This window comes from Balaenoptera borealis (assembly GCF_965194805.1).
Source record: "Balaenoptera borealis genome assembly, chromosome: X".
NCBI lineage: Eukaryota > Metazoa > Chordata > Mammalia > Artiodactyla > Balaenopteridae > Balaenoptera > Balaenoptera borealis.
This window is the reverse complement of record NC_138881.1, coordinates 90,904,683-90,918,402: the sequence shown is the minus strand read 5'-3', so window position 1 is coordinate 90,918,402 and position 13,720 is coordinate 90,904,683. Positions and strand designations below refer to the sequence as shown.

The 13,720-nt window shown below is 38.3% G+C and overlaps 1 protein-coding gene across 4 annotated transcripts in view; it reads left to right on the top strand.

Annotated features, from left to right (window-relative positions):
* RBM41 (RNA binding motif protein 41) overlaps positions 1-13,720 on the top strand; it is a 68,112-nt gene that overhangs the window by 3,787 nt on the left and 50,605 nt on the right. For 2 of the 4 annotated variants that reach the window (XM_082377280.1, XM_082377279.1), the window contains exons 1-5: positions 2-301; positions 3,383-3,499; positions 4,062-4,254; positions 4,725-4,929; positions 6,809-6,880. In XM_082377280.1, coding sequence (XP_082233406.1) covers positions 84-301; positions 3,383-3,499; positions 4,062-4,254; positions 4,725-4,929; positions 6,809-6,880 — 805 coding nt within the window. In that variant the 5' untranslated portion in view covers positions 2-83. Of the gene's footprint in view, position 1; positions 302-3,382; positions 3,500-4,061; positions 4,255-4,724; positions 4,930-6,808; positions 6,881-13,720 lie in introns of those variants that run through there. The other 2 variants (XM_082377281.1, XM_082377282.1) reach the window with 2 other exon arrangements.

The window sequence follows — 13,720 nt, the reverse complement described above, 5'->3', positions numbered from 1 at the left end:
GCTTGTCTGAGAGCAGACGGCGAAGGGAGCTTTGTTCTATCTTTTAACTCTTCAAGTGGCTTTTGTTACTTTGGGTTTGGGGTATGTCACGTTCTGGGGACGCGGTTTCGTGTGAGCGGGAAGACAAAGGAAGAGGGAAAAGGGGAGACGGGCTGGACAGGCCTGTAGGGCGAAGTTCAGGAAGGGCCGCCGCTGCTGCCGGTCCCCGTAGGCATGCTCTCCCGGCACAGGCACCTAGGCAACGGCGCCGGCCCCGGGACAGATGCTGTGGCTCCTTCCTATTTCAGACGGACCCACCCAGGTAAAAGGGTCTTGGCCGATTGATGAAACCGGCCTGCGCCGGAGAAACGCGGGCCAGCTCCTCCCTGTCCCGCCCTACCTCCACCCCGTTCTCAGAAAGGGGCCCAGGGTAGGCGCGTTTATTCGCAGTGTTTGTGTGTTAAAGAGGACTTTCTCGGGCTCAGAGACCATGTAGCATTTTCAGGTCTTAAAGTAAACAAGTGATACTTTGTTTTTACAAATTTAGAAGCAGGGTGCCAAACCGGTTCCATGTATTGTAAGAAAAGAAAGGCACCGCTGCGAGCAGTTCCCCCTACTGGTTCTGCAGGAAATGGCAGCTTTAACGTGGCTGGTCTTTGTTGAAAGCCTGAGCTTACAATTATTGACAGTACACAAAGCCTTTTGAAAGGATCCTCATTAAATTAGTTCTGTATTCATTCTGCAAGTAGAATAATCACTCTGGAATAGAGCGGTGCATTTAAATTCTTACTGGTATAATGCTCTCCTGCACCGTCAGTTTCTGCATCTTTTTCAAAAGAAGTTTCTGATTTTCCTTGTCTCAAAATGACTTTTAAAAAATGTTTATATATCTTTCATACATGCAGAATAATGTATATATACAGGTTAAAGAATAATAATAGACTCGTACTCACTACAAGCTTTAGAAATAGAACATTACCAGTATCGGTAACATAGATGCTGTATCATTTGATAACAGCAGTATCATCGATACAGTATTCATAGAACATTACCAGTATCAGAAGTCCTCTGTGTGCCCTTCCCTGAGCGCTTCTCTTCCCTCCCTGAGGGGATCACTAGCCAGTATTTTTTTTTTTTAATTAATTAATTTATTTATTTATTTTTGGCTGTGTTGGGTCTTCGTTTCTGTGCGAGGGCTTTCTCTAGTTGCGGCAAGCGGGGGCCACTCTTCATTGCGATGCGCGGGCCTCTCACTATCGTGGCCTCTCTTGTTGCGGAGCACAGGCTCCAGACGCGCAGGCTCAGCAGTTGTGGCTCACGGGCCTAGTTGCTCCGCGGCATGTGGGATCTTCCCAGACCAGGGCTTGAACCCGTGTCCCCTGCATTGGCAGGCAGATTCTCAACCGCTGCGCCACCAGGGAAGCCCACTAGCCAGTATTTTGCGTTAATCATTCCCTTGCTTTTTTCTTTTTAAATAGTTTTATCACATACGAATTTATATCTAAACAAAGTGTTGTTAGTGTTATCCCATTTTCAACTCTACGCAGACACATATATGAATTTTTCTGTGACTTGCTTTTTTTCACTCCACATTTCTTTTTGAAATTCATGTGTACTGATGTATTTAGCTATGGTTTATTCATTTCAAAGCCACTTTAAACTTAGCAAGAACTTTCAGAATTCTAAATAATAAGTAAAGATTAAGATACTTAAAAGGAATTTTTGAAAACCCTGGCCCTATGGATACTTTAAAATGTCCCAAAGTTGGTATAAGTCTGTCTAAAGTATGGGAATCTTGCTTACAATTATGGGAGATACATCTTTTAGGTCTCATCATAACCCCAGTAGTAAAGGGCTATTTTTTAAGAAAGGTATTTAATATTTATTTTCCTCATGGAGTTAACTCGCTTTGTTTTTGTCTTTTATAATCATTTGTTGCACACTTAAATGGTCCTGCTATTTCTTTACACTCAGAGTTTTTGATTATTTAGGGTTAGTTAGCTCATATTAGCATTACCTAGATTTCTACACAGTAGTGCTTAAGCTGTAAAATGTTATGACCCCCTTCATCTTTGTTTCTATACTCTCTTCTTTGGTAATCTTCTCCTCTCTCACAGCTCCAGATCCTGACAACACAGATGACTCAAGATTTCCATATGCAGCCTCAGACTCTTATCTATGCAACAGTTCTGCTATCACTTTCCTTTTAGCCAGTATCATATTGTCACCTCAGACTCAGTATGTCTTTGAAGCATTCCTAATACTTCATGCTGGTATTTCAGTTGTAATAGGTAGTTGACTCAACACGGCTAACACAATAATGACTTCCCTTTCCCAAACCATTTAGTCCATCTGGAACTTCCTCTTTAGTTCATTGGTCCCATCTCTCAGTTACACAGCTTGAAATTCAGGGTTATCTTTCACTTCTCCCTTACCCCTACCTTCAAAAGGCCTTTCTCATCTAACCCTTCCTTTCAATTTCTATTACCACTCCAGTTTGTACTTTCATCACCTTATGCTTGATAAATTATAGTTTCCTAACTAGTTCTTCTGGTTTCTTTCTTACTATTCCATACTATTCCATAAGGCTTATTATAACCGCATTCATTTTCCTAAACCATCACTTGTACCATGTCACTTAACTACCTAATAAATTGCTTTCTAATACATGTACATTAAGGTCCAGACCTCTTAGTTGGTGTATTTAAGGCCATTCACAGTCTGAGTCTAATTACCCTTCCAACATGATCTCCCAAGGCTCCCATACATGAATGCCAGCTAAATTGAACTTCTTATTATCCCCCCAACATAGTTCTGTCTCTTCATACTCGTTCTCCCTGTTCTTTCCTTCATCATACTCAATCCTTCAAATGCCAGTGTAAGAATTACCTTTCCCAAGTCTTCATTTACTACCTTGCCTCCCAATTATCTTTCTTCTGTGAACTACTGATTTGGCATATGCTTCATAAAGAAGATATAAAAGATATAAAATCTTTCTTTCTCTCTCTCTCCCTCTGTCCCTCTCTCTCTCCCTGTCCTTTTCCCTCTCCCTCTCTCTCCCTCCCTCGCTCCCTCCCTCTCTCTCTCCCCCTCTTCCCCCCCTGCCCCACACATGCACTCAACACATACGTATCTGTTACCTTTCCCTAAATAAATTGCAAGCTTCTTGATGATAAAGACTCTGTCTTGAATATCTTTGACTCCATCAGTACCTAGCACAATGCATTCATTGTGTGTAAACAGGTATTTAGTTAATGTTTGTGGAATGAATGATAAAGGACAACAAATAGAGAAGTGTCTTTGAACAAATGGAATCACTAATGGTAGATAATATTGATAAGGAATATATTTTGAGATTAACTGTCTCTTCTACTTTCCACATATATTCTTGTATCTATCCCAGGGTAAATAGCTGTGTGAAGAGTGATGAGCACGTCCTGGAGGAGCTGGAAACAGAAGGGGAGAGGCAGCTGAAAAGCCTCCTTCAGCATCAACTTGATACCAGTGTCTCCATTGAGGAGTAGGTATTGATTTTGCAAACAGACTATCATAGACCCTCACCTCCAGGTGACAGACGCCTCTTAAAGTCTGGATGTAACACTCCTCTCTCAGCCCGCTTTCCTTGGCAAACTTCTACTTATTAGGCAGGGTTTTACTTCTGTGTCTCTTCCCCTAGGAAGCCTCCCATATCCCACTCCTTCCGGGCTAAGTACCTTTCCTGTGTCTTCCTTTAACATACATAGCACTTACAATCCAGTATTATCATTGCCTCTTTACTTGCCTCTCTTCTACAGTTCTTCCACAAAAGCAGAAACTGATTTTATCTTTTTTACTGTTTCATCCTCAGTACCTGGCACAGTCTCTGATGCCTAGTAGGTGCCCAGTAAATACATATTTGATTCAGTCATTAGTCCTGGATTACTCGTGGAGTTCCATATCATTACAGTGGTGCTTCAGCCTAGAAATAGTGTGTGAGAGAGAAATTGCCACTGAGTTTCACTGTGCCTCTTAATGGCGAGCCCCATTTCTGTGAATTGTGGTAACTTGAAGATGTTCTTACTCTCTTCCTGCTTGTTTTGCAGATGTGTCTCTAAGAAAGAGAGCTTTGCTCCTGGTACTATGTACAAGCCCTTTGGGAAGGAAGCAGCTGGGACTATGACTTTGTCCCAGTTCCAGACACTGCATGAGAAGGACCAGGAGACTGCTTCTCTCAGGGAACTAGGGCTTAATGAGACAGAAATCTTGATTTGGAAGAGCCATGTTTCAGGTGAAAAGGTGAGTGGGGCACATTTTTTCTGGAGAATAAAAAGTAAGATCTTTTCATTTTGGTACTGAGAACCTTTTCATTTTTAGTTCTCACAACACTGAGCTTTGTGTCTGAATCTTCTTTGGTTTTTAGGATAGGGACCTTGGTAAAAGAGAAGCTGCTCCTTGACTTTTTTCCCCCTAAACAAATGGGATTTTATTTTATTTTTTAAATTTTATTTATTTATTTTTGGCTGTGCCACGTGGCTTGTGAGATCTTAGTTCCCTGACCAGATATTGAACCCGTGCCCTCGGCAGTGAAAGTGCAGAGTCCTAACCACTGGACCGCAGGGTATTCCTGCTCCTTGACTTCTTAGCTAACATGTCTGTAAATGACCATTTCTGGGCCCTGATCATTTTCTTTCTTGTTTAAGGCATCAGATTGTCACTTTTAGGGTGTGTCCTTTGTGATATATGCCATCTCATTTCTCTTATTTCAGAGGACGAGACTTAGGGCAACCCCTGAAGCGATACAGAACCGTCTTCAAGATATTGAGGAAAGAATCTCAGAGCGTCAGCGCATCCTTTGCCTGCCACAGAGATTTGCAAAGAGCAAACAGCTGACCCGGCGAGAAATGGAAATAGAAAATTCTTTATTTCAGGGAGCTGAACGTCACTCCTTCCTCAAGGCTCTTTATTACCAAGGTATGTGATCGCCACTGACTTGATATGTTCTTTCACTGACAGAAAGATTTAACATCAGGGCATTAACTATGAAGAGTTAGTGAAGGGAGTAGGGGAAAGATGAACTATTGATACTCTTGAGGAATGTATAGTCCCTTGAGAAAGACAAATATGTACCTAGTTAGTTGCAGTACAACATGAAAATTGCTATTGTAGAGATGTGAATAAAATGCTGAGGGGACACAGGGATAGAACATCTAAGTCTAATTGGGAGAGTCAGGAGTTGACATTTGTACCAAGTCTTGACTGATCAACAGGCACTTGTCAGATAAATAGTGGGGAGAGGGCATTACAGATACTGGGTGAGTAGGAATAAGATTATGAAAGAACCTGGTGTGTCTAGGGAACAGTGAAAAGTTCAGTGTGGCAGGAAGTACAGGACACAGTGAGGACTGACAGGAGATGATACTGGAAAGGTAGGTGAGGCTAGATTGTGAAGGGTCTTTAGGTAGAACTATAAACTAGCACAAAATATATAGATAAACGGTGTGTGTCTTAACCAGAAAGAATGGGTTTAACAGGTAAGTTTTGCTAGGCACTGTGGAAGGTATGCAGAAGTTTAAGAAATGGTTCCTGACTTTGTGCCAATTGCTGGTTGGAGAGAGAAACATATAACATTTAGTAACAATGCTAGATACAGTTGTTAAGGGCTGTAGGAGTTCAGAGGAGGGAAAGGCCACTGTGCGTTGATTGGCATGACTGAACATGGCCTCTCAGAGGAGGTAAGATTTAAATGTTCTTTTAATACTACCAAGTCTTCAGGAAGGAGAGGGAAAGGCATTTCACTAGCAGCAGTTGTTGCAAGCACTGTGGCGTGTTTGGAGGTGTCGTGAGAGACAAGGTTAGAAAGGAAGCTAAAATTTTTGAACTTTATTTGGCAGGTAGTATAGACCTATACAGAGTTCGTTATTCAGTTAGTCATTTTGGATATGGTTAAAGGTCTTTGAGCCAGGAGTAACATGATAAAAGCAGTATTTGAAAGTGATTAATCTAGTGGCCAGTAAATAGGATGCACGAGAGGGAGAACTGGAAGCGGGGAGAACAATTTAGGAGGCGTTACAGTCATTTCAGCAGGAAGAGCTGACTAGGATGATGGCAATGGAATTGGAAAGAGAAGTAGGTATGATTATAAGAGACATTACAAAAGAAGAATTGGTAAAACTTGTTGACTGAGAATGAAGGTCAGTGGAGAGAAATGTGTCAAAGATAGCCCAGGTGCTTCAACGCTGTGTAATTTAACAGTTGGCAAAATTAAGGAAGCCTTTATGGGGAAATTTTGAGGAAAGATGATGAGTTTGATTTTAAACATGTTAAATTTGTGAGACCGCAGGTTCATCAAACGCAGATATCGAGGAGGCTGTTGGAAATGCAGCAGTGAAGCTCAGGGGAGAGGGCAGAACTAGGTCCATAGAATTGGGGCTCATCTATGCTTAGACCATAGGTAAAGCCAACAGAATGAATGAGTGATTTGTTAGAGACAGAGAGACCATAGACATGGAAGAGCAGTGGTGAAGGAAGGAAAGAAAGAATGAACAAACAGCCTTTGGTGGAGAGACATTATAGCATACTGATTAAGAACATGGGCTCTGGAGGCAGACTGCTGGGAACATTCCTGGCTCCCCTGCTTACTAGCTATAAGATGTTGGGCAAGTTACCACTCTATGCTTCATTTTCTTCATGAGAATATTAATAGTAGCTATGTTTTAAGGTTGTTAGGAGAATTAAGAGAGGTAATACATGTGAATCACTTAAAGCAGTACCTGGTATTTGGGGTGGGCGGGTGGTATATGAATCTGTTCTGTTTCCTATCTTTGAAACTCCTTGCTTTACACCTTCACAGCATACCACAAAAAGACAAGTGCAGACAAGTACATGACCTCAATGAAGAGGAAGATAAAATTAGGCACAAAAGGCAAGTCGAGAGTTTTCTTACAGTGTTAGATTTAGGAATGTAACCTAGGGTCCCAGACTTCTAAGTTGAGTTCTTATTTAATTCCATATTCAGTATATGACAATGTTTATAGGACATGATCCACAGGGAGCATATTATCCTGATACAGAATATTAAAGAGAGGAGTTAGTAGAAGTTGTAATAAAGCTTTTACATTTAGTGTTGTTGATATTTTTCTCTATACCTTTAAGTTATTATACCAGACATAAAGTGACCTTAATGAATTTTAGATCCTATTTTGTAACTAATTCTGAATACTTTTATTAATCAGTAACGTATAACTATTGATGATGATATAATAGCTAATATTTTATTTTTGAAATGAACTTACAATAAAATTGCCTGTTTATTTGGGGTGGGGGCTATGTGTACAATTCTGTGAATTGTAAATCGTGTAAATCACATAGATTCATGTAACCACCACCACAATCAGGATAGAGAACAGCTCCATGACCCTCAAACTTCCTCATACTATCCATTGATAGTCACTCCCAACTCCACCCATAATCCCTGGCAATCACTGATCTATTCTCCATCACTGTGATTTTGTCTTTTAGAGAACGTCATATAAATGGAATCATACAATATGTAATCTTTTGAGAGTGACTTCTTTCACTCAGCATAGTGCCTTTGAGATTCATCCAAGTTGTTGTGTGTACCAATAGTTCATTCATTTTGCTGAGTAGCATTCCATTGTATGAATGTTCCAAAGTTTGTCATCCATTCACCCATTCAAGTGCATTTGGGCTGTTTCCAGGTTATGGTGATTATGAATAATACTGATATGAATATTCTTGTACAGGCTTTTGTGTGAACATAAAATTTTTATTTCTCTAAGGTAAATATCTAGGAGTGGGATTACTGGGTCATATGGTAAGTGTTTGTTTAACTTTATAAGAAACTGCCAAACCATTTTCCAGAGTGGCTGAACCATTTTGCATTTTCACCAGCAATGTATGAGAGTTCCAGTTGCTCTACATCTTTGTCAGCATTTGGTATTGTTGGTATTTATTTTAGTTATTCTAATAGCTGTGAAGTCGTATCTCATTGTAGTTTTAATTTGCATTTCCTTAATGGCTAATGATATTGAACATCTTTTCATATGCTTATTTGCCATCCTTATATCCTGTTGCTGAAGTGTCAGTTCAAATCTTTTGCTGTTTTTTAACTGAGTTGTTAATTTTTTCCTGATGACTCTTGAGAGTTGTTTATGTATTCTAAACACAATTCTCTGTTGGATATATGATTTGCAAATATTTTATCCCAGTGTGTAGCTTGCCTTTTCATTCTCTTAACAGTGTCTTTTGCAGAGCAAACTTTCTTTTATTGTGGTAAAATATACCTAACATAAAACTGACCATTTTAACTATTTTTTAAGTGTATTAAGTATATTCACATTGTTCTGCAACAATTGTAACCATCCATCTCCAGAACTTTTTCATCTTCCCAAATGGAAACTTTTTACCCATTAAACACTAACTCCCCATTCTCCCTTTCCCTCATCTCCTGCCAACCACCATTCTGCTTTCTGTCTCTGAATTTGAATACTCTAGGTACCTCATGTAAGTGGAATCATAACAGTGTCTTTTTGTGTCTGGCTTATTTCACTTAGCATAGTGTCTTCAAGGTCATCTATGTTGTAGCATGTATCAGAATTTCCTTCTTTTTTAAGGCTAAATAATATTTCATTGTATGTCATCTACCACATTTTGTTTATCCATTCATCTGTCAATAGACCCTTGTGTTGCTTCTACCTTTTGGCTATTGTGAATAATGTTGCTGTGAACCTGGATATACAACTATCTGTTCCAGTCCCTACTTTCAATTCTTTTGAATATATACGCAGAAGTGAAATTGCTGGATCATATGGTAATTCTATGTTTAATCCTTTGAGGAACCACCATACTGTTTATAGAGGCTATACCATTTTCAATTCATACCAGCAATGTACAAGGGTGTCTTTTGCCCATTTTTTAGATGAGTTGTTAATTTGTTGTTGAGTTGCAGTTCTTTATATATTCTGGATATTACTCCCTTATCAGATATATGATTTGCAAATATTTTCTCCGATTCTGTGGGTTGCCTTCTTAGTCTGTTGATAGTGTCCTTTGATGCACAAAAGTTTTTATTTTTGATGAAGTCCAATTTGTCAATTTTTTTTTGTTCCCTGTGCTTCTGGTGTTATATCCAATAAATCACTGCCAAATCTAATGTCATAAACCTTTTTTCCTGTATTATCTTCACAGAGTTTTATAGTTTTAGCTCTTATGTTTAGGTCTTTGATCCATTTTGAGTTAACTTTGTTTATGATATAAAGGGTCCAACTTCATTTTTGCATGTTTGATATCCAGTTTTTCCAGTACTACTTGTTGAAACGACTGCCTTTCCCCATTGAATGGTCCTAACACACTCTCTGAAAATCATTTGACTGTAAATGAAAGAGTGTATTTCTAGGCTCTCCATTCTATTCCATTGGTATGTATGTCTGTCTTTATGCCAGTACCACACTGTTTTAACTACTGTAGATTTGTAGTAAGCTTTGAAATAAGGAAGTGTGAGACCTCCAACTTTGCTCTTCTTTTTCAAGATTGTTTTAACTGTTTGGGTCTCTTGAGATTCCATATGAATTTTAGGATGGATTTTTCTATTTCTTTCTTTTTTTTTTTTTTTTTTTTCGGCCGTGCCGGGCAGCTTGTGGGATCTTAGTTCCCCGACCAAGGATCCAACCCAGGCCCACGGCAGTGAAAGCACTAAGTCTTAACCACTGGACCACCAGGGAATTCCTGGATTTTTCTATTTCTGCAAAAACCGTCATTGGTATTTTGATAGGATTGCTTTGAATTTGTAGATCACTTTGGGCAGTACTGACATCTTAACAATATTAAGTCTTCAATCCATGAACACGGAATGTCTTTGCATTTATTTCATTTATTTGTGTCTTTAATTTCTTTCAGCAACATTTTATAGTTTTCAGCATACAAATTTTTTTGCATTAATGCAAATATTTTAAATTTTGATACAGTCCAGTTTATGCATTTTTTCTTTCATGGATTGTGCTTTTTTTATGTCTAAGAACTCTAACATCAGATTATGAAAAAGGATTTATTCCTTTACTTTCGTTTTTTTTAAACCTTATTTTTTATTTTTATTTTTAATTTTTGGCTGCATTGGGTCTTCGTTGCTGCACATGGGCTTTCTCTAGTTGCGGCGAGTGGTGGCTACTCTTCGTTGCAGTGCGCGGGCTTCTCATTGTGGTGGCTTCTCTTGTTGCAGAGCACGGGCTCTAGGCGCGCAGGCTTCAGTAGTTGCAGCACGCGGGCTCAGTAGTTGTGGCTCACGGGCTCTAGAGCGCAGGCTCAGTAGTTGTGGCACACGGGCTTAGTTGCTCTGCAGCATGTGGGATCTTCCCGGACCAGGGCTTGAACCCGTGTCCCCTGCATTGGCAGGCAGATTCTTAACCACGGTGCCACTAGGGAAGCCCTATTCCTTTATTTTCTTCTAACAGTTTTATGGTTGTATATTTTACATTTAGATCTATGATCCACTTTGACTTACTTTTTACATAAGGTGTGAGGTTTATGTTAAAGTTCACTTTTTTGCTTATGAATGTCCAATTATTCCAGTACCAATTGTTGCAAAGAGTATTCTTTCTTCTTTTACTTGCCTTTGCATTTTTGTCAGAAATCAGTTGACCATATATTTGTGTTAATAATTAACATCATAGTTAATGGTGAAAGACTGAAATCTTCCTTCCAATACCAGGAATAAGACAAGGATGTCTACTCACACCACTTCTATTCACAGTGGAATGAAATTAGAAATCAATAATAGAAGCACATTTAGGAAATTTACAAATATGTGGAAATTATACAACACTCTACTGAATAACCAAGGAATCAAAAAGAAGTTAAAAGGGAGATTAGAAAATACTTTGAGATGAATGAAAAAAAAATACCAAAACTTAAGTAATGTAGTAGAAGCAATACTTAAGGGGCTATCTAAAGCTGTAAATGCCCGTATTAATAAAGGAGAAAAATCTCAAATTTATAATCAAAACTTCCACCTTAAGAAACTACAAAAATTTGTCCAAACCCACAGAATATACAATACCAAGAGTAAATGGTAATGTAAACTAGAACTTGGGGTGATTATGATGTGTCAGTGTAGGTTCATCATTTGTAAAAAATGTCCCACTCAGGTGAGAGATACTGATAATGAGGGAGGCTGAGCATGTGTGGGGGCAGGGGAGCATGTGGGAAATCTCTGTAACTTCCCCTCAATTTTGCTGTGAACCTACAGCTTCTCTAAAAAAATTAAGTTTAATGAAAAAAAAAACTACAAAAAGAAGAGCAAACTAAACCCACATCAAGCTTAAGGAAGGAAATAATAAAGATTAGAGCAAAAATAAATTAAAAAAAGAATTAAAAAATAGAGAAAATCAAGGAAACCAAAAGTTGGTTCTGTGGAAAGATCAACAGAATTCACAGTCCTTTAGCTAGACGTACCAAGGAAAAAAGGGAGACTCAAATTTCTTGTACCCTGTTCTACTTTGATTGTTTTTTGCATGGAATATCTTTTTCCATCCTTTTACTTTCAACCTTTTTTTTTAAAATAAAACAAACCAAAAAAAAGTGTGTCTCCTGTAGACAGCAAATAGATCATGTTTTCATTTTTTAATCTTTTTTTAAGCCATTCTTCCAATTATGTAGAGTGTTAATTTATATATAATGCATTTAAGTGGAGTCTGTTGATAAGGTAGGATTTACATCTGCCATTTTGCGATTTATTTTCCATATGTCTTGTATCTTTTGTTCCTCTATTACTCAATTTATTCCTTCACGTTATATAGGTTTTTACAGTATGTCATTTTAATTAACTTGTTGCTTCTGTTACTTTCTGTTACTCTTTTAGTAATTGCCCTGGGGATTATAATTAACACCTTAGCTTAAACAAATTTGTATTAAAGTGCCAACTTAATTTCAGAGTATTTAAAAACTTTGTTCCTGTTTAGCTCTGTTCTCTCCTTCCTCCTTTGTATTATTATTGTCATACAAATGACATCTTTCTAGATTTTAAGCCCATCAACAGAGTTTTATAATTATTGCTTTACGCAGTTATCTTTTATCTTTTAAGTCAGTTGGAACAAGAGTTACAAGGACAAAAATGTTTATACTGTCTTTAATGTTTACCTATGTAGTCAACTTTACTAGTGTCTTTGTGTGAATTTGAGTTACTGTTTAGTGTCCATTTATTTCTGTCTGAAGGACTCCCTATAGTTTTTCTCATAGGGCAGATCTTCTAGTGATGAACTCTGTCAGTTTATGTTTATCTTGGGATGTTTTAATTTCTCCTTTAGTTTTAAATTATAGTTTTTTGCTGGACATTGAATTTTTGGTTGGCAGTCTTTTTCTTTTAGCAGATCAAATATGTCATCTCACTGCCTTTTGGCCCCTTGTAATTTCTATTGAGAAGTCAACTAATAATCTCAGGACCTCTTGTCCATGGTGAACCTCTTTTTTCTCACTGCTTTCAAGATCCGTTTTTCATCTTTTGCTTTTGACAGTTAGACTACTTGTCTTAGTGTCTCTTTGGACAGACTCCACGTAGGTATCTTCGTGTTTATCCTACTTGGAGTCTGTTGAGGTTCTATGATGTATGGATTAATGTTTTTCATCAATTTGGGGAAGCTTTCGGCCATTAACTCTTCAAATATTCTTTATACCCCTTCTGAGATTCCATTATGCATGTGTTGGTATGCTTGCTGGTCTCCCATAGGTCCCCAAGGCTCAGTTATTTTTTCTTCATTCTTTTTTCCTTCTGCTCCTCAAATTTAGTAATCTTCGTCAGATGAGGTAGTTGACATATCTTCAGGTTTGATGATTCTTTCTTCTGTCAACTCAGATCTCCTGTTGAGCCCCTTTAGTGTATTTTTCATTTCATTTATTGTACCGTTCAACTCGAAAATTTCTGTTTGATTCTTTATTATAATTTCTATCTTTATTCTCTGTTTGGTAAGATATTCTGAAATATTCTTTTAGTTCTTTATAAAATGATTTCCTATAATTGTTTGAATAACTTATGATAACTGATTTAAAGTTTTTTCGTGAGAAGCCCAATGTGCTTCCTCAGGGGAGTTTCTATCAGCTCTTTCTTTTTTCCTGTGTATGGACCATTCTTGGTTTTTTGGGGTTTTGTTTTGTTTTTCTCAGTGTCTTTGTCTTAGTCATCTCAGGCTGCTTTAACAAAGTACCATAAACCGGGTGACCTATAAACAACAGATATTTATTTCTCACAGTTCTAGAGGCTGGAAATCTAAGATCAGGGTTCCAGCATGAACAGGTTCCGATGAGAGCCCTCTTCTGGGTTTCAGACTGCTGAATTCTTGTTGGATCCTCACATGGCAGAGAACAGAGAGAGGAACCAAGCTCTCTGATGACTCTTATAAGGGCACTAATCCCATTCCTGAGGGTTCCACTCTCAGGACCTCATCTAATCCTAATTACTACTCAAACATCCCCATCTCCTTTTACCATCACACTGAGGTGTAGGGATTCAAGATACGAATTTTGGGGGGGGACACAAATATTCAGTCCATTACAGTCTTATAATTTTTTTTGTTGAAAATTAGACATTTAAAATGATACTATGTGACAACTCTGAAAATCAGTCAACCCCTCCCTACCCAGTGTTTGTTGTTGTTGCTATTTGTTTGTTTAGTGATGTTCCTGGACCAATTCTGTCAATTTTGAATTCTTTGTCATGTAAAGCCACTGAAGTCTCTGTCCAGTTAGCATAGTGGCC